Raw genomic sequence first — 21,187 nt, 5'->3', positions numbered from 1 at the left:
CCGTCTCCACAAGGTATTCGCTATTCAGCAAGGGCATTGACAGCAGCGCAAAGTAGATCTGAGATGGGGAAAATGCAAGTCTTGGGTGTAGTTGCGGTAATATTAGCAGTATACTGCGTACATGCAAAGATTTACTTTCGGGAGGAGTTCCTGGACGGGGGTAAGTTTGGCATAGAAATTTATAACACGTTGTGCAGGAGGTTAATTCATTTCTTGTTAGCTTGATTGTTAGCCATCATTTTGTCACAGTTGGCATCATGAATTTCTCTTGAAAGTTTTTCTATCTTTCAGTCGGTGATTTAATGAATAATGCCTCTCAGTTCCCTAACTTTCACTGTGTTGTTAGCTGGCTAATTTTTGCAAGGCCCCAAAGCTAGCAAACCACTGACACCTAAGTTGCTCGTTGTGGCCTAAGTTGCGGTATTAATGTGTAACGTTAGCTAGCTAACCAAACGAATTTCTCCGTTTCAAAGTTCCAAAGAGTAAAGTTAACGCCAATGAATGGGCCGTTGGCCGTTAGGTCATATGATTTTCGGGAAGTAGCCTCATGTATGTGAAAGGGGAGTCCCAAGTGTTACACCTCAGCAAACTTAACTGGTCTTTTTTTCTGTTCAGATGAATGGAGAAGTCGCTGGCTAAACTCCAAACACAAATCTGACTATGGAGAGTGGAAACTGACAGCTGGCAACTTCTTTGGAGATGCTGAGAAAGACAAAGGTAAACGTTTTGCCTTCTAATCCACTTATTTTGATTATGACGTGCTTTGATTAAGAATAACAATTAATGAATGTTGATCATGCTATAGTCATTGTGGCTAAAATGCCCTTGTTATTAAAAATGTGTTCCTGATGAAGATATTTGATTAATATTTTAATGGTGGAAATCAATCAAATGAGAACAACAAATAACATAAACAATTTTTATATCTAGTCTAAGTTTAAGTGCCCTCGTGTCTCTATTTTCAGTTCCCACAATGTTAGCCAAAGATCACCACTTTTGTGTTTGTCTTGCTAAAGATTTCTTTTACACTTTCTTTTTCAGGTCTGCAAACAAGCCAGGATGCACGTTTCTATGCTGCCTCTGCCCGTTTTGAACCTTTCAGCAACGAGGGCAAGCCTTTGGTCATTCAGTTTACAGTCAAGCATGAGCAAAAGATTGACTGTGGTGGTGGCTATGTGAAGGTTTTCCCCGCTGACTTGAATCAGGCTGAAATGCATGGCGAATCCTCATATTACATCATGTTTGGTAAGTGATGATTTTCATGGTACTGGACAATTGTAAATGAACGGTTACAATAACAGGATTTGGAACATTTCGTAATTTGATTCACTTCACCCAGGCCCTGATATCTGTGGATACAGCACCAAGAAAGTCCACGTCATCTTCAATTACAAGGGCAAGAATCACCTCATCAAGAAAGAGATTAAGTGCAAGGTAATTCCAGCATTTTAAATGTGGGAAAAAAATAATATTTGTCTTGTAATATACAAACGTGCACTGCCTCATCCAAACACTTCTGTTTCTTGAAGGATGATGAGCTGACCCACATGTACACGCTGATCCTGAATCCAGATCAGACCTATGAGGTGAAGATTGACAACGAGAAGGTAGAATCTGGCAGTCTAGAGGATGACTGGGATGTCCTCCCTCCTAAGAAAATGAAGGACCCTGAAGCCAAGAAGCCAGAGGACTGGGATGATCGTGCCAAGATTGACGATAGTGATGACACCAAGCCTGAGGTGAATAAGTTTGCTTACAGTAATAATAAAGTTAATCCACCTCATCCAGTATAAAATGTATCTTTGTTCAGCTAAATGCAGACAAGAGGAGGAGTGTTTTTCCATTTATCCCTCTCCCAGATTTCCACAGCAGTCCTGGGCTTTAAAGAGCTATATTTAAATTAACAATTCTGTTCAACTTCCATTTTGGGATTATTTGTTTTTCTTTAGGACTGGGACAAACCTGAAAACATTCCAGACCCTGATGCTAAAAAGCCAGAAGACTGGGATGAGGATATGGATGGAGAGTGGGAGCCACCCATGATCCCCAACCCAGAGTACAAGGTAGGCTAAAGTTGGATAGTCATGGCCAGAGTTTATGCTTTGTGTGATCTCCTCTGCCTGATAAATGCTCAACATTCACTCTGCTACAGCCTTTACAGCTTGATAAATACCTTCTGTATTGCAGGGAGAATGGAAACCCAAACAGATCGACAACCCCAACTACAAAGGAACCTGGGTGCATCCTGAGATTGACAATCCTGAACACAGTCCTGATTCAAACATCTACAAGTTCGACAACATTGGTGTTTTAGGTCTTGATCTTTGGCAGGTGAGAGAGAAAGAGATAATCTTTGAATAGTAATGTTAGTAGTGATGCTTCAACTACAGTGTAACATTTATTTCTTTATTTCAGGTGAAATCTGGTACCATCTTTGACAACTTCCTGATCTCAGACGACGTGAAGGAAGCAGAAGACATTGCAAACGAGACATGGGGTGTGACAAAGGTATGCTGGTGCTTTTTAAACCATATTTTGTCATTTGTACAACACATTAAACCATAGCCAATGAGATTCTGAATAGATTAAGAAACATGGTTTGTGATTATCTAAACTTTCCCCACAGGAACCAGAGAGGAAGATGAAACAGGAACAAGATGACCTGAAACGAAAAGAAGAGGAGGAGAAGAACAAAGAACAAGACACTGAAGCTGATGAAGACGATGAAGATGATGACGACATTGATGAGGAGGAAGAAACAAAGGAAGACATAGAGCCACTTTCAGAAATGGATGACGAAGAAGAAAAGCCTAAAGATGAGCTTTGAGGAGGTGTGACCAGAGATTTTGTCTGTCCCTCCTTTAGAAACTCTGTCCTGTATTTCCCAGGGGTATTGTGGCTGCTGTGCATCCTTTCCCTGAGATTTGGACACAACCCAATTTGGGGGGGCAAATGTAGTGTAGGTTGGCAAGTGGATGTTAATGGACTTAGTTTCTATTTCATTTCGGTCATGATATTACCCTGTTGCCCCTGAACTGCTGGATTGAATCTAAGGTTTTCCACCTACAAAGTCCATTCCTCATTTTGTAATAACAGAGAATAAGGAGGCACTGACATCTACTGTTTTCTTGATTTTCTTGACCTACACATCTACTTAGTTTGCAGATTCCCTTGCACAGGTTGCAGTTTACCAGAAGTTGTGGTAAATATGACAAATTGAGATTAGCAGAGAATAAGGATTAACCATTCATATTTTAACTTTGTCCACAAAGGAACATTTCTCTTGCAGCCTGGTGAAACATAAAATGCATATAAGGCTTATGCATTACATGTTCAGTTAAGTGTTCATTTACTACAAAAATAACAAAATACAGACAGAAATCAAGACTAATGTAATTTAATCTTATTTTGGTTATGTCTGTGGCACTGACTTCTTATTTTCCTTTCCACACTCTTTAAGGCATAATTGAATGAAATGTTGAGACATAAATGAATCTTCATCAAAGTGCACAATGAAATTGTTTTTCTACATTGAAATGGCATGAATTCAACATGTCTTCATGGTAATGTGATAGGACCTACCTTGTATCCTGGAAGTCTGGAGGAATAGATGGTGAGCCCCTGGTGTGACTCAAGACATCCACTAAGGGTCACACACTTATTTTTATTGGACAGAATGTTATTGATACCAAAGTTTTTATTAAAAGATTATAACCTTATTGCCTTGTCATATTTTATACCACATATGCACATTTTTTGAAGTATGTAGTTAAATGTAAATTATCTGACTTCACACCCACATTTTTGTTAATTTTTGCAAGTGTCACGGAAAGCAAAACTTGAACTTGCTATATTGCAGTTTTAAATTTAGATTTATTCTACTGGGGTAAATGCAGATGTGTAATGGCAAAATGACAGATCAAGAGGTTTCCATAGAGATTAGATTTGCAGAAAATACCATAATTAGAATTAAATATGACAAATGATGAAGATCAAGATGATCAAGATTCTGTTTACATTATGATACAGGGCTGCATATTCCTTCAATAAATTACAATAAATGACGTTACCACACACTGTGTCTGGGGCCCCTTTTACCGAGTAGATGTTCCAAACTTGCTGTTGGAAGAATTTGTGAGAATTTATGGTATGAAGCTGCTATGGGAAAAATGGCACAATAATAAAACCTTTAAATCAGTTTGCCACCTGTCAGAGCTAAGGACTGGAACAATATATTTTTTCCCATCTCTAATCCCCCTCAGCATCAGTCATTGCCCCTGCTGTGGTGACCGAGATGGTACACCAACCGGAACCACGGTCTCCTCCTATCTGGCGCCGCTCGTGCCCGCTCGGTTAAGGGGCGTGTGCGCACTCCCGAGACACCAGGAAATATGGCGGCGCTCATGACTCTCAGTCAGGTAACAACTCTTAATAGCTCAAGAAAAGTCACATTTTAAATACTCATCATTATCAAGTAACAATGACAGTCGTTGTATGGTCTCACCACGTTACTACTTTATAAGCTTGGTGAATATTGGTCAGTGGAGCCGTATTAGCAATCTTTCGTTGTCAATTAGTTAACATGGTTAGCTAACTTGGGTTAAGTAAGGATAGCAAAGTTACTGTACGTTTTAAAGGAAGAAGGAAGCTACTATTGCAAGGAAAGTAGCTAGTAACGTTACCAACGATGACGGTATTGTAACGGCTAATGTAAATAAAAATGGCTAGTAGCTAAAGCTGACCAGAAACAAACATTTAGTTAGCTAACGTTAGCGATCAAAGCTGTGTTTATCTTACCCTTTCATACGGACTTATTGAATGATGTACAGTCTGCTAACGTTATAGCTATTTCTAACAACTTAATTTGGTGTATGTGTTAGCTGACACACTGTGTCAGTAATGTGTAACTCAGCTGGTGTTGCATTTCTCTCCTGTATCCAGTTATCAAGTGGAATCCCAGCCTATGAGAGCTATTATAGACAGGTAAGGTCCTCCTCTAGTGGTCATTCAGCTGAATATTATCTGTCGCATAAACACAGTTATGGCTGCTGTATCCACTTAGAGTTTTGTTATTTATTCCTTGTAGCTGGACCCGGGAAACACAGGCAAAATTTCAGCCGGAGATGCAGCTCAGTTCCTTAAGAAGTCGGGGCTGTCAGACAGTACATTGGGGAAGGTCGGTCACAAACTCACGTACATGTACACACCTCACATGTTCAGTCAATAGCACCTGAACTGTTTTTTATTGTTATTTTTTTTAGATTTGGGATTTGGCAGATTCAGAGAGAAAGGGCTATTTGGATAAGCGGGTAACGTTTCTCTTTTCTTGAATTTCTCTGTAGATTTGCTGAGATTGATAATGCTGATGTGTGCATAAAACACTGGGTTTGCCTTGCTTTCTTCCTCTTTCCTAGGGTTTCTTCATAGCTTTGAGACTGGTGGCCTCAGCACAGGGTGGACATGATATCAGCCTCAACAGCCTCAACCAAAACTTAGCTGCACCCAAATTTGTAAGTGATGACATGACTCTCCTTGTATCCTTGACAGTGAATGTCTCAGAAAATGATGTTGTAAGGTAGAAATTGCATACCTAACTGTTACTGTGTTTATTTGCTCTGCTTGTGAGTATCTTACTTATCCTCTCTTCATTTATTACAGAAAGACACTAACAGCCCATTATTAAGTGTTTCTGTATCAGGAGGACCTGACTCACAGTGGGCAATTAGGGTGAGTTGTTACCATTTGTCAAGAACATTCTTGAGGATATAAGAAATTCAAACTTTGCACCTAAACTTAATTTTTTTTCTTCCCCAGCCCGATGAAAAAGGGAAGTTTGAAGGCATTTTTGAGAGTCTGTCCCCTGTAAATGGCCTCCTTCCTGGTGATAAAGTCAGGCCAATTTTGATCAACTCCAAGCTACCTCTGGATGTGTTAGGAAAGGTGATATTCACGTTAGAGTGATGTAACACATATTAATGATGCACAGTCTTCCCTGACATTTCAATGTTAAAAATTCAAACTCTTGTTCATTTTGGCATTTACTTAATGCTTCTGTAGATTTGGGACCTAAGTGATGTGGACAAAGATGGATACTTGGACAAAGAGGAATTCACAGTGGTAAGCTGGTGCCGTTTGTTTACTTAAAGTTTTACTGGCACTCCAGAGTAATTCTGGGAAGCCTATACTTGATTTTTAAAATCAAGAGAAATATATATATATTCTCTAATATATATAAATTTATCTGATTTCCCATTTTCTAGGCCATGCATCTTGTGTATCGTGCCATGGAGAAGGAGCCTGTCCCAACTTCCTTACCCGCTTCTCTCATCCCCCCTTCTAAGAGGAAGAAGTCTGCAGGTGCTCTGCCAGGTGCTGTGGCTGTGCTGCCTGCTCTGTCCGGGCTTGCGGCTGGCCCGGCTCCTCTCAAAGAGTCCCTGCGAAGCACTCCTCCTCTGGGCAGCGCTCTTCTCCTCAGCACCAGTACTGTCAACCTCTCTCCAAAACACTCCTTTAAATCCAGCTCACCGGTATGTCACCTCACCTGTATTTCTCTTGTGGCGTAGTGACCTTCATCACTGCATTGATTAGTCTATGAGAGATGTGCTCTTTTCTAGGGTAGGGCAATATTGTAATATCAAAATTTTTGGGAATACATCGCTTATTTTCTCACATAATTCTACTGAAAGTGAATATTAAGTAAGTGCCCAGCCCTATTCTCTCATTAAAAAAATATACTTTACCCTTGTAAAAAGGTTTTGTCACTTGTTTTACTCGCCCTTTCTTTCTGTAGCTCTCACAGGATGTTATGCCTGGTAACTTGGGTAGTACTGAATTGCTTGCATTATATATTGATCTAAGTGCAGTGTTATGTAGTCCAGAGTAATCTTGGGTTGTATTAGGATGTCCCCTTCTGAATGTGGCTAGTTATTCTCAAGTAGTATAAGATGAAAAACATTCAGTCCTCTTGGAAAAATCAATACATTTGGTTTTCCTTGCTCCTCCCTAAGTTAGTGTCACAAGGGCAGAGCCTGGCGTTTTGAAGAAACCAACATTTCATGAATTTATTCTTTTCTGTTGCTAATGGGTGGACTTGTTTTTCCACATTGTTGTGAGCCTTGTGTACAGCCATGTGTGTTTCTCTCTACCTTTTTATAGCTACAGAGATTTTTCAACCGTGACATTTGGAGAAACCTGTTTCCTTGAAACGGAAGACAAGCAAGACTCTGTTCACACTTGTACTATGATCACCTGATATGGCTGTCATGACACTTGTTGTGATTTCATCTTTTTTCTGTTGTACTTTTTCTCCTCCTTTAATTACCAATTTTAATGGTCATTTCCCCAGATGTATATTTTCTACATAACTTAACAGAGGCAAAAAGTTAGACTGTCCATACCAGATTTCTTGGACTGCAATATTACTGCAAATCTCACTTGCATGAGCTCATTTAGTTACAGTATCTTGAATTTGAACTTGACATTATTATTTATTATTTTATTATTATTATTTATTTTATTATATTTTTGTGTGAATGTGTGTGATAGGTGAATGACAAATCATCATGCTGTTTGTGGTAAACAGTTGATCAGGAAACCAGTACATTTTCATCCAGGGTAGGACTCTTAGCCATATTTGGCAAGACTTGTTGATACATATAGTACACGTACATGTAGTACGTTTTCCTAATTGGTCACCACAGTTCATTTTTACTTTTAACCAGTATAAATCATAAATACCAGCTGTTATTTAAAGAACCCAAACTGTTGTCTCCCTCATCTAAAATCACATAAATGTTGTCGTTGGTTCATTCCAGCCAGTGGTGAACTGGGTGGTACCGGTGGCTGACAGGGAGAGATATGATGACATCTTCAAGAAAACAGACACAGACAACGACGGTCTTGTTAATGGAACTGAGGTCATAGAGATCTTCATGCTGTCCAGTCTCTCCCAGACTATGCTGGCACAGATATGGTGAGACCACAGCTCAGTTCAGATCATATTTATTTGCACATATTTCCCCTCATCGCTTTCACAACACATAGAAAACACAAGCAAATTAGGAAACACATTGACAATTCATATGCGGTATATGCTGTTTTTTTTCATTGCCCCTATAGAACGTATTAGTAGAACACTAGATTTTACTAGAGCTTTTCATCATACCTAGGCACCTGAATAGGGCTGAATTACTCATACTTATGTGTATCTGGTCTCACCAGGTTTAACTCTATATCTCCATCTGGTGGACAGTTTAAATCATTACATTTTTCCAGAAGATGGGTGCAACATGAGGCAAAAATTATTTTGGTGTGCCAAATTGTGACCTTTCAGATGTTTTTATCAGTGAACTTTGGGTTTTATTTCTCAGAAAGAATGCAGTACCTTATGTTCTGTGTGAAATCTATCCTCCTATCTGCAGGGGACTCGCCGACACTAAACAGACGGGCAAGCTGACCCGGGAGCAGTTCTCTCTGGCCATGTATCTGATACAGCAGAAGGCCACTAAAGGCATAGACCCTCCCTCTGCTCTAACCCCAGACATGATTCCCCCATCAGAAAGGACTGCAGCTTCAGCAGCGAGCCCTGTGAGTCCTGACTTTAGGCCACTGCAACCACTGCTTCATATTTCAATAGCCCTATTCCCTATTTATTAAAATTACTCTCCCATCTTCCAAAGCCAAATTTTTCACTTGCATCTGTATCTCAAGAGTCTATGTTTTCCAGCTACTATATGCATTGTAAATGGTGAGTTCTGCTTTCTGGCTTTTCAGCCTTGCCTTGCAAAACTGTTTAATTATGCTTTTGCTTATTTGAGCTCTCTTCTATCCTGTCTAACAGAGCTATGCGGGGCTTATGTCAGCTGTGAGACCTGAACTTTCTCCTCTAGCTAATATGCGCAGAGTGAGTAGTTGACTTTGTGTCACAAGGTGGCGCTTTTGTTCTGCCATATTCTCTGTCTCAGTCTAAAGCATTAGGTGTAAACAGGACCATGTTCTTTGTATTATGTATTCATTTCTCAGTTTATTTTCCCAACAAAGGGGAACACTTATATGCACTTCTTATATCTTGTTTACTATTTGCAACATATTTGTCATTCCTTGGATTTTCCTCAAATTTGTCTTTTCTAAACATCAACTGTGCTAAAGGCAAACACTGCCACCTGCTGTAGTTACAGCATCAATGGTCTGTCACAGCAACCAATGTCAACTAATGTCCAGCTATGGTATAGTTACTTAATAATGTAATTCTCATAGTCACTTTACTAGTTTTTTACAAATATAATGTTTGTAATGGCAGGTTTCACTTTTTTCCAATGGAGATGTCATTTTTGAATCACATTCTTCTATTTGTGTCAGACCATCAAAACAGACATCAGACTGCAGCTTTTCATTCTTTATAAAGAGAAGAGAAAAAATGTGCATTATTTTTACTGTTATGGTCAGTGGACACATGAACAAACATTTTGGAGAAGCTGCCTAAACTGTGTAGGTTCAAATTGGAATACAAACAAGCAAGGACAACTAACAAATAACTCTAGTTGAGCCTTTCACATCATGAAAGTCTGATCTTTTGTGTTTATTATGAAAAGATTGGTGTCATGTGTAGAGTAAAATCAATTAAGCAAGAGCATTCAAAGAACAGTACAAATATATAGTCTTTTGTAACTCTTTCACAAGTACTATCATTAGAAACAAATAGCTCTATTACACATTTCCCTTTTTGAGGTGGAACATGAAAGTTAGGGGGGGGGGGCTTAAAGTGTAGCATATGTCTGACCAAAGGAGTGGATTCTGGGACACTGTGCTTTTCTATTGAGACTCCTCGATTTGTCAAAGGCTTGATATGTTAAACAAACGACTAAACACTGATAGTAGTTAAGGTCCTGTCGTCAGTAGCACTGACTGTAGTTAAACTCTTTTTGTATTGTCTTGTCTGTGTGCATTTCTCCTCATTCATGTATTGTCTGGAACTCTTGCTCCCTCCCTAGCTGTGCGAGGTGTTTGTATTTCCTTCCTGTGTCTTTTGTTTTGTTAGACGTATCAGCAGGGAGCTCCCCTCTCCCCCTGCGTACCATTCAGGCCCCCTTTGCTCTCTTTCTCCCTCCTTCTTTTCCCCCTTCCCTATTTGAACATTTTACCTCATGTCCCCTTTTTTTTCGCATCCATTTCATCCATTTCCCTGTCCTACCTGCTGTTGTCACTCTTGTCGTTTCTGTTCTCACCTTCTGTCACCCTCACTTCGTCCATTGTACTTTCTTGGCCAACTCTCCTTTTCTCTCCCCTCTCTCACTCGTCCGTCTCTTTCTCTCACCTCAGGACAGCACCAGCTCCACGGGGTCGGCCGAGCTGACAGGCATCAAAGAGCTGGATGACCTCAGCCAGGAAATAGCTCAGCTGCAGAGGTGAGCTCCTGCACTCTGAGTAGCAGGAGGACAGCTTTGTTTCTCTTCCTCTGAGAAAAAGGAGGGAAGGTTGCAGTGAAGTGATGTTCAGGATCAAAGTGCTTGTAAACTATTGGATATATTTTTATCAAATAATGTTAACCTTTATTTAACCAGATTAGATTAGCGAAGAAAGCAGTGCCACCATGGAACCTTGCTTTGGGCCACTTGGGCCAGAGCATATTTGAAAGTCTGAGGCTTCACTAACATGAAGACTCAAATAATTATATATAACATGAAGCAATATACTACTTACACCTTAACCTTAGGTAATCTTACATGCCTTGAATGTTTAAATTGGAGTAAATGTAACACAATTTCCAGACCTGGACTACTTGACAATATTTCGAATTATTACAGTATGCCTACACTGATATGGTAAATATTTTGATTGCTTTCAGTGCTTCAAGTCCCATATTGTTGCAAATGTCATGGAAAACATACTGATCCACTAACCAACGTCTTTTGCTGTTTCCTTAATGTTTATTCTTCTGGAAATTCCTCCACATCATGCCAAAAGCAGTATCAATAGACAACTATGAACCATTCTTTTGCCTGTGCATGCTGAAGTTAACCACATCAGGACAATTTAGATAGTGTCAAATAAAGTGACCATCGAGTGGAGTATATCTTTCATGCAATTTAAGAATATTTTTGCCACTCATTGCATTTTTTTGTTGGAAACCTCATCAGTCTGTTTTTTCACGTAAAAAAAAGCTCAACACATTATTTCCAAATGTCATCTGACGCAGTTTTGTCTTTTTAAGCTCTACGTTACGTACGCCAACATAGGCTTGGTTAGGAAGTAATAACACCTACTTACCTTGCTATTGTCCCATGTTGTTCACCTATAGAGAGAAATTCATTCTGGAGCAAGAGATCAGGGAAAAGGAGGACACCATCAGACAACAAAATAGTGAAGTTCAGGTAAGGCTGAGCCAAAATCATTTTCAAGTCTCCATTAAAGGTTAAGTCCATCTTAGTGCCTGGAAACAATATGAAGTTCAGTTCAAATAAATGTTTGTATAGGACTGGTCAACAGCCTAAAAATACATAATGTATATACACATTTGTAAACCAGGCAAACTTATGGATCCATTTGGACCATGTTTAAGATGTTTGGAGGTAAACTGGTTTGAGAGTTAAAAGCTGAATAAAGATGATACTAAGTAGCTGTATTGTGCAAACATCTGTGTGTGTATGTGTGTGTGTGTGTGTCTGTGTGTGTGTCTGTGTGTTTTTGGCGGACCCTCAGGACATGCAGAATGGCTTGGACAGGGAGAGCAGTAGCCTGCAGGACCTGGACTCGCAGAAGCAGGATGCCCAGGAACGTCTGGAGGAGATGGACCAGCAGCGCTCCAAGCTGGAGGGAATGCTCAACGATGTCAAGCAGAAGTGCCAGGAAGAGTCCCAGCTGGTTAGAGACGTGACTTTAAGCGTTAAAACAACATGCATATATATTATATATCAAAACAAGAAATGCTGTTGTGTTTTGTATTGTGCTTCTGGTGACATGGCAATACACATGCAGTTATTATCTTGTTGTGGTGCAATCTTTTTATGCTAAGTGTATAATGCTTTGGTATTTTTGGAATGTGATACCAGATATCAATCAGATGTCAATCAAACAGTGAGGTCGGTTGAGGTTAAGGTTAATTTAATGGAAAACGCTGCCCTTTATTACTTTTTAACAAAGTCATCAAGTGTTTTAAAATACTGTAGCTGTTTATGTGTTTTGCTTACTTTGTTTTTGAAAATTACATGCATATTAGGAGGTGATGCATTGCGTTGCTGATTCTCTAGAGGCCATTAAGTAAAAAGTATGATTTTTTTAAAATAAGTATAATGAGGACCACCATCTTAATGTAAACCTTTGTGTGTGTTTTTTTTCATCCTCCTGGGAGCAATTTTTAAAATACTGCTGCTTTGATCTGTCCTAATAAGAAACAAAAGTCTGATATAAAGTAGTAAGCTACAGCTATTAAACTGAGGGTACAAAACTTTTTTTCTGCTTTCACCCTCCAGATCTCATCCCTGCAGAGTCAGATCCGCTCTCAGGAGACTGACCTCCGGAGCCAGGAGGATGAACTGAGTCGCACCAAGGTGGACCTGAGCCGGCTGCAGGAGGAGGAGGCCCAGCTGGAGCAGAGCCTGCTCTCTGGTCGTGTCCAGCTGGACAGCATCGTTAAGTCACTCAAAACCACTCAGGAAGAGATCAGCCAGGTCAGTGCAGATGGAGTAACTGCAGGTTACTTGAGGATATAATGCAACTTTTGGCCAATAAGCTCTCTGATCAACTCAGTATTGTGTGGCATAAAGCTTGGGGTTAGGTTGTGAAGGATTTTTGAGTTGATACAAATTAAGCTCTGGATATCCAATCATAATCCCTGTGGAGCTAGAAAGGTTTGTATGTTTATGTATCATCTGTGGACTTTGGATTATATTGTATTATGTGTTTCTGACGATGGTTTTTGTTACGCAGCAATGTCACTTTTGGGAACGTCATACATTTACTTTTACTTCCATGCTCGTTGTGCGAAAATATTTAGCATGCTCTGAAGCACACTGAAGTGAAACTATCATATCATAGTGGTTAGGTTTTTTTTTTTTGGATCTGCTTAACCACCAACCACCACTTTATTATTACCACATATTACTAGCAAAGGTAAATCCATGACAGAAAATACTTTTATTTGAAAATGTGGCCATTTCTGCCAGATGGGAAATTCTCCAGTGTTGAACAGCTCTGAAACCTGTTTATAAGACACAGTAAAGGAAATCCAATCCAACATTTTATCGAATCAGATATGGATGTAACAGTCTTTTATGTGTTTTTTAGGCTCGCAGTAAGCTGTCGCTGATCCAGGACAGCCAAAATGAGATGACCAAGACCATTGAGCAGTACAACAGCGCTTTGAGCGACATCAATGGAGGAAACTTGAGCAACCTGCCGGACTTAAGTGAAGGTTTTGCTGAGAAGGAAAACGGAGGTTTCAGAAGTGCGGTGAGGAGATAATGAATATATCCTCTTGGCCTAGAATTAAGAAACTTTATTCTGCCATCCTCCTGATGGTCCTGGTTGATTCCTACCCCCTAAAAACAAAAAGGAAAATAAAGAAACCGCTTAAACATCTCAATCTCAACAGTAGTGCTTTTCATATCACCTATTCCTAATTTGCCTGTTTCATGTTTTGTTTTCAGTTTAGAAAGTGAACATGCTGTTTTCATAACATAGTTAGTGACGACTATTGATTCGTTTTTTTTCTGGATTCATTCATCAGGATAACTCTTTCAAGTCAAAGATAGCCATGTTCAACAACAGCAGTGCTAAGGAGCCTCCTGCAGACCCCTTCCAGACAGAGGACCCCTTCAAGTCCAACGCCTTCAAAGGTCTGAATACCTTCTTGTATCTTTTTATAATTTACTCCTGTATTTCTGTAAGGTGGTTATTTCCTGCTCTGCCAGCTGTGTTGCTTACTGGTAATCACCTGCATTCATTTTGTGCCCCTGTGAATAAGCATTTCCACTAAATACCTGAAATGTACCTACAGATGCCAAATTGTGGTGTTTTAATGAAATGGAAGCGTTTGTTGTATGTTCCTGTCTGTTGGAATTCATGCTGTGGATAAAATGAAAGCTCTGGTTATTTCTTTTTAGAGAAGATGATTAAGCCCATACCCTCCTCTCACTGTCTTGTCCTTTTTCTAGATCCATTTGGAGGAGATCCTTTCAAAGAAAGTGACCCCTTCAAAGGCACCTCATCTGAAGACTTTTTTAAGAGAACAGACAAGTCAGACCCGTTTGGATCCTCAGACCCCTTTGGTAGAAAACCTACACCGCCAGCAAAGGTATCAAACGCGTCTTCTTTTTACCATCGGAAGTGCTGATCATGTTTCTTTTGTTTACAATATGACTGTGAGAAAACCAGTGCTCTTTTGTGTAAGCTTCAAAATCATATTTCCTTTTTATGTTTAATGACTTGCTATAGTTGTCAGTGCTGACAGAAAAAAGCTCTGACGTGTCTTCACTATTAAAGATAACTGGAAAAGCAAACCAATACTACAAAGAGAGATTTTTAGTGGTTATGCTGACGTGGTCATATTGTGTGTTTTTTAAACAAGACCTTTTGAATGGCTTTTTTACTTGTGCTTTGCTTCTTTGTTTTTCTCAGCCAAGTGCCTTCAGCAGTGGTGACCCTTTCACATCAAACAGTCCAAAACCAAAAGATTCAGGTACCTTGTATTTGTTCTTTTCACTCATTTTGAAGATGTAGGTTGCATATTTTCTTCTGTCTCTGTAGTCAGGAAGGTAAGACCAATGGTACTGCAGTAGAACGTTGACTTCTTTGACACTTTGTCAAATACAAGCGCAAACGGATAGTCATCCCTGTACTAAATGCGTGGAGATTTTCCATGCAGATTTCCCAGAATGTGACTCTAATAACTGACATCTGAGCGTGAAAGAACGTTCTAGTTGTGAAACACGTCTCAAAGACTCATTCTTTGCCATTCTGGGTGACGTGTTAGATTTAGATTTTATTTTGGGGGGCATCGGGGGCAAACAATTTTTACTCACTGTGGCTTCAATTTTTCCGGTGGTTTAGAGCTATTTTTAGTCGAGTACCTACGCATTTAACTACTGGCCAACTAAAAATACTCCCCCTACCCTGGAAAAACAGGAGGCTTGCAGGAGCCAAACATAACAGAAACTCTGTGACTGCTGGTCCTGCTCTACTAGAATACACTGCCACTCCTTTAACCAGTTCTCTGCTGCCTCTGTCCTGTCTTTATATCTGCTGCTATTGAACTGCTCTGCCTCATTCGGTACGGAAGTTGTTTTAAGTTAGTGGCTACCTCTGGTCAATGCTCTGCCATGCTACACACCTTCAGAAGAACACAGAGGCAACTGTAGGCCTGAGCTGAGTTACTGTGCGTAAAAGAAAACACTGCGTACTTCACATGAATGGGGTCTCTTGTGGTTGCACACTCACAACAAACATATTCTATTACAATGTTTTGTTTTTTCACTGTAACCATCTGCAGTTTGCTGTTTTTTTCATTAAGTGGCATACCACTGAGCTTCAAAACAACCCAGGCACAGTTCTGGTTAACAGTACGCCAACTGACGCCTTTAATTAGCTGATCAGATGCATACGTCAGGTTAAACAAAACCTCCGCTTTCCAGGTTTTGCGAAATGTCATGGAAAATTAAACGGTCATGCCACATTCCCCTCTCTGAAAATAGCATGCAGGCCCTTTCAGAATAAGCAAGATGCAAAGATGATTTTGAATGTGTGGTTTGAGGCTGAACTTCATTTTAGTTTCTGGCTCTTTCCATAAACGTATTCAAATGTTCCAAATGCATTTCAATGTACTCTTGTCACAGATGTGTTTGGGTCAGCAGACCCCTTTGGAAGCAACTCTTTTGGAAGCAGAGGGGGTGGATTTGCCGACTTTAGTCAGATGTCAAAGGTAAGCTCTGGAGACTCCTGGAGTTAAGAATCAGTTGCACCATAAAGCATAATTTTCCACTTAAACTGTAGAAAGCTGTGTTGTTAATTTTACTGTCATCATGAGTGATTTCTTATTTTTCTCCCAGTTTATCACATTTATGAAAGTGGTCTCTCTGGCATTAAGCCAGAGGCTTTCGATTTTGACATTTCTGTTGGAGTTGAATTATTATTTTTCCCTTGTGTGTGAACAGAAGTCGGACAACCCTGTGCTCCCATCAAAGAAAAATGTGCCTAACCGGCCTGCACCTCCCTATGGTGAGCCCTGATTTTGTGTGTGTGCGTGCTGGAACATGACTGTGCTTACAGCTTAACTTGACATTAATGGTTCAGTGATTTTCATGATTAGCATGTAATGTTGGTTTAAACCAGCTGAAATTAATACTGTTATCATGCCATGGTTGTCAGTACTACGTTGTAAGACCTTTCTTTCACTTTTAATGGTTGCAACTTGTCACAGAAATGTAATGGCAGCAACATTTTCGTGGTAATGATTGTGATTTACTGATGTCCTACTAAAAAAGCATTTTTGTGCCCTGATGGTATGTGGGGAAAAAACTACTTCCCTGTTGAGCTGTGAGGGTGCAGAGAATGTAATTTCGTCTTGAAGTTGTAAACAGGAAAACTGTTAGTAGAGGTTTTGTAGCACTTTAGGTTTACAGAGTAATGTGCCCATTAAGACATTAATGTATTTTAGTCTCCAACAGTTGAAATGTCAGTGCAGTGTTAAGTTAAACTTGTGAATACTGTGATAAGATTGAGAGCTATGCCTTTTGGGTACATTTTAGCCTCATGTTCATTTTGTTTTTCACAGTCACCCACTACCCATGCCCAGCACGTGCCCTTCCGCTGTGACCTTGCACTTATTCTTTTAGCAGAAGCCTCAGCGTGAGAAAGTTGGTGTTCCCCTTTGCTGTACCTCAAGGAGAGGGGTAGAGATGAGTAGCCACAGTTAGCCTGCGAGCTAGCTCCATAGATGTGCCTTATACGAGATGGGGAAGTGAAAAGCCCACTCTTAAAGTTATGGGCTGTTCTTAATGATTGCATCACAGTGACAATTGCGCAACGAATTTTGGTCCAGTTAGAAGGTGTAAATTCGTTTTTTGCCTACAATTGTGTTGCAACAACTTTTCATGTTGCATGTTAACAAGTATAATGCGTTGTTTGTTGTTTTAATAGAGCAGTATTTAGACCCACAATCTTTAAAGTTGGAAATCTTACTGGTGCTCATTATTAGAGAGTGGAGCTCTTTGTTTTGCTAGAAGCCCTTCAATTCACGGATTGCGTTGGTGCACAAAGTTTGAGAGATTAATAATTATGGCCACATTATTACACCGTCAATGTAGGAAATGTGCTTAAAGCTTACTGTAGACAAGGGTGGGTCCGTCTTTTACAATTATGTGTTCCAAAAAAGCCACACTTTGTTTGTTAAGCTTCAATGCATCAGTGAGCCATACTCAAAAAATGTGGTTAACACCTTTTTTGAACCAATATCGCTTTCCCCTTGATGATTACTCTGCATGCCATCAGCTTAAAGCTGTTGGCTTCCTGTGAAAATTTAGCAACACAACATTGTGAGCACATTTTCCCAAGGGACCACCAGTTGTTAAGCATCTAATGTGAAGGCACTAGTGTGTTATTTTTCTGGGATTTGGTATGTATTTAAATGTCTTCCTTCTCCAGTAGGTATGCTCAGTTTGACTGCATCAGAGCTTTTCCCGAGCGTTTGCTCCACAGCAGTCAGTAAAGACACTTTTGTTACGACACACTTGAGTAAAGCATCCAAAGACCGTCCTGTGGGTTCTGCAGATTTTGGCTCTGTAAGTGTAGTCTAGTTACAGTTTTCTGTCGGGTCAAGTCTCTTTGCCTGCATGAGCTGCTGATCTCATGATGTCACTCTTCAGATTGTAGAGGTGAAGGCTTGGAGGTGTCAGTTGTCTGTCACCGGGCACCATTCTCTTAACTTTCCCTCACAGTGACTTTAGCAAGCTATCACAGGACCGCCGTGCTTACTGGCTGTTGACTAACAACGTCCGAGAGCTTTTGGGTTTGGCGTGGAAGGAAATGAAATGATTACATGACTGACTTGGACAGTCCCCGTACTTGTCTAGTTGATTGTTGCCTCTGTGCGCCTGGTAAAGGGGCTTTTGCATGCGTGCTGTTGTCTCTGGCTTCAGCCTTTTGACAGGAAGTTATGATTTATACACTTAGTCAGCGAGTTAGTGAACTTGCCTGGTCAGGTAGCACTCGAGGAGCATTTTTCAAGTCTTGAAGTACAAGCTAAAGGCTTATTTGCTGTCAAAGCATGATATGCCTCGCAGCAGAGCACAACAGAGTAAATCTGCTTCTTTGTCCTCCGTCTTCCGTTTCTTTGCCATTGTGTATAACCCAACGGCTGAGCGTGCTCTCAAGTGGAGAGATGATGCATGGCAGCTTTTTGTGTCTGGTTTCATTTGACATGACATGAATTTATTTTATCCCTCATGCCAGCATGACAGTTGTGAAAGGGATTTGTGGGTTTTTTATATCGAGCTCTGTATTGTAATTTTTGTTTTTCTGCCAGGATCTGAATCTGTCAAGGTAAGACTGTACAAGGGTGTGGTGGTCAATCCTTTGCATGTGAAAAACCTGTCCGCACTGCATAATCTGAGTACGGTGATTCATGAGCACAATTATTTTCAATAAATATCCCCAGTCACATTGATCCAAGCACTGGATGTTTACGGGAAATATGTGACCAGTAATTTGTGGCATTAGTATATCAGTGAATTGTGTAGGAATCTCTTTTTAAGCTTTTAGTGTTGCTTTCTTAGCTTCTTTTTGTGACGTCCAAATGAAATCTAAACATCTATATTTTTGCATTTATTTTTTTTTTCAATTCATTTTTTTTCAATGCTATATATCTAATCGTTTATTTGGCGTAGTTTTTGACGCTCTGCCTAATTAGAAGCATCTGATTTTAAATTTGCATCCACCGTTAGTTTGCTTTCGCCCAGTGACGTCGCTCTATTTGTGTTGACATTTCAGCCTGCATCTCTGTTTCTGTCCACATCTAATGTTTGTTTGTCTGCTCTAGTTTGGAAGTGAGACCCAGCAGCTCGAGTGGGCCAAGCGTGAGAGCGAGCGTGAGGAGCAGGAGAGGCTGAGGAGGCTGCGGCTCCAGGAGCAGCAGGACCTGGAGCTGGCCATCGCTCTCAGCAGGGCCGACATGCCCAGCTCCTGACCAGGCATGCCCCCACCACAGCTTCTTCCTTCTGCCTTACAGTCCTCCGTCCGCAGGCTCATGACAACTGCACCAACACTGGCCCGACATGACTAGCAGCCCCTGTTACCAATTTGTGTAAGAGACCAGTGTTTGACTGGACTCATTTCAAATGACTCCACATTTAGCAACCAGTTAAGGTTCATTGCTCCCAAACTACATGGCAACTATAATCAGGGACAATATGGAGCCTCTTGATTTAAGCCTGGCTTCATCCCGCAAGAACATAGCGATTTAACGCAACCCGAACCAGCAGGGTACTCGACGACAACCTACATCTAGCTCCGTATCTTGTTATGGCTAATCACCCTGACTTATCCAAAAGCCTTTCTGTTGCAGGACAAAATAACCTTTTAAGGATATTTTACTATTTTATTTATATGCAAAAGCAATGAGTCTGTGGTGTATGAAGTACTTGTAAAATGCGCTGTATAAACTGTTTTATATAACCTTTAATTACTCAAAAAAAATCATTTTGAAAGTCAAACCATGTATGCTAACTACTTTGTTGGCCTATGATTGTGTTTGTCCAATTTCAAATGTTTTTTTTTTTTTTTTTTTTTTTTAAGAAACTCCTTCATGTACTGTAAATATTGTTAGATGATGGTTTTATGTACAAGCCTTGGAAGAGCAGAGTCCATCTTTAAAAAACGAACCTGTCTTAAAGGACTGGAGTTTAGTGATCAGATCATCAATGGCATGAGTTAGATTTTTATTTCAAATGTTACAAGTGTTTCTCGCCATTCATGCCTGCATATCGACTATTTATGGCCTTAATGTACATGGATTGAAGAAATGTTTGAATATAATCCCTCAACAGGGATATACATGTCAAAGTAAAAATATGATGTTTTGGGAATCCCTGATGAGCAATTTAATCCTAGTATAGCTTTGGTTAATAATGATTTGGCCACGTATCGTCAGGCACCTCTAGTATTTACAATAACTCAGATGCTAGCGATAATCATTGAGGTCTTCCTTTCTTATGAACAAAGTTCAGTCCACCTGCAGCTCTGTTGCACCCTCCCTCTGATGTCAACAGCTTGTGTTTGTCAGACGGTTCATCATTGGGTGCCTAGTTGTAACGCCCACACAACTTGCACTCCTATACAACTAAAAGCCTCTATAAAATGGAAATAGTGTAAACCTACATTGTTTATACTGGTGCTGTTACACTTAGCTTTGTCCTTTTTACTTCTTCACACTACCACTGATGCACAGTGACATCTGCTTCCAACTTTTTACTTTTCTCTCAACACTCAAATCAACCATTGGATCTCTTGTTTTTCCTGTGAATTTCTGTTTATTAATGTCTTATGATCCAGTTGGAGGACATTTGTTTAAATGCCTTAAAATACTGCATCCTTGTAATTATATAACACTAATCAGGTTTATTTGGCACATAATGTATACACTGTATATTCCAGAGTTTACTGGACATGTGCGGAGTGACAGCGCCTCATTTATCAACATATCGTCATTGTAACATGTAATATTGCACAGTAGGTATGTGATTATAAAATAATCTGAGTTTTGAGTTGCTCAAAACTGTAATAACTTTTAGTTGAATAAAAGCGGTTTTTAACATTTCTGGAACAAGGTAAGTCTTGTCTGTAAAATAAAACATTGTAACAGCGACTGCAGAAAGAAGTGACCCAGTTACATGTCACAGCAGGTCGTGATTTGATTGTAAAATAAATGTATCGGCGATAAATGTAGAATTGACATACTAGATGTCTCGAGGAACGGTAGACATGATGTGTTATTAAAGAGGGACTTTATCAGCTCTATTTTTAGGTCTTAATCTGATTAAAATGAATGTGCAGTACAGAGTTATACTAAAATACATTATACACACAAGATGCAATTGTTTATATCTTGTAGTTCTGCTTTGATATTGGAACAAAAAAAGTGAAATGAAAGTAATACATTTGCATCCACCACTGCAGATATTTTTTTGCCTAATGTGTACTT

The 21,187-nt window shown here is 39.9% G+C and overlaps 2 protein-coding genes across 3 annotated transcripts; both read left to right on the top strand.

The window, feature by feature from the left end:
* calr3b (calreticulin 3b) lies at nt 1-3,719 on the top strand. Of its 2 annotated transcripts, XM_070918200.1 has the most exons (10): nt 22-160; nt 616-717; nt 1,042-1,245; nt 1,340-1,434; nt 1,530-1,739; nt 1,950-2,063; nt 2,188-2,331; nt 2,416-2,508; nt 2,627-2,777; nt 2,907-3,719. In XM_070918200.1, the coding sequence occupies exons 1-10, from the start codon at nt 64-66 to the stop codon at nt 3,032-3,034; spliced, it is 1,338 nt and encodes a 445-aa protein (XP_070774301.1). In that variant the 5' UTR covers nt 22-63; the 3' UTR covers nt 3,035-3,719. The 2 variants fall into 2 exon arrangements, with proteins under 2 accessions (XP_070774302.1, XP_070774301.1); XM_070918201.1 differs by having other exon boundaries at nt 1-160; nt 2,627-3,038.
* Nucleotides 3,720-4,279: 560 nt separating this feature from the next.
* LOC139296077 (epidermal growth factor receptor substrate 15-like 1) lies at nt 4,280-20,800 on the top strand. Its single transcript, XM_070918363.1, has 23 exons — nt 4,280-4,418; nt 4,942-4,983; nt 5,087-5,176; nt 5,262-5,309; nt 5,415-5,510; nt 5,659-5,727; nt 5,815-5,940; nt 6,058-6,117; nt 6,261-6,527; nt 7,815-7,972; nt 8,421-8,586; nt 10,318-10,403; nt 11,297-11,369; nt 11,698-11,859; nt 12,468-12,665; nt 13,282-13,446; nt 13,724-13,848; nt 14,080-14,290; nt 14,614-14,674; nt 15,828-15,913; nt 16,146-16,209; nt 17,635-17,771; nt 19,028-20,800. The coding sequence occupies exons 1-23, from the start codon at nt 4,392-4,394 to the stop codon at nt 19,172-19,174; spliced, it is 2,664 nt and encodes an 887-aa protein (XP_070774464.1). The 5' UTR covers nt 4,280-4,391; the 3' UTR covers nt 19,175-20,800.
* The last annotated feature ends 387 nt before the right edge of the window (nt 20,801-21,187 follow it).

Source organism: Enoplosus armatus, chromosome 14 (genome assembly GCF_043641665.1).
Source record: "Enoplosus armatus isolate fEnoArm2 chromosome 14, fEnoArm2.hap1, whole genome shotgun sequence".
NCBI classification, from domain to species: domain Eukaryota; kingdom Metazoa; phylum Chordata; class Actinopteri; order Centrarchiformes; family Enoplosidae; genus Enoplosus; species Enoplosus armatus.
This window is presented reverse-complemented; position numbering and strand designations above follow the sequence as displayed.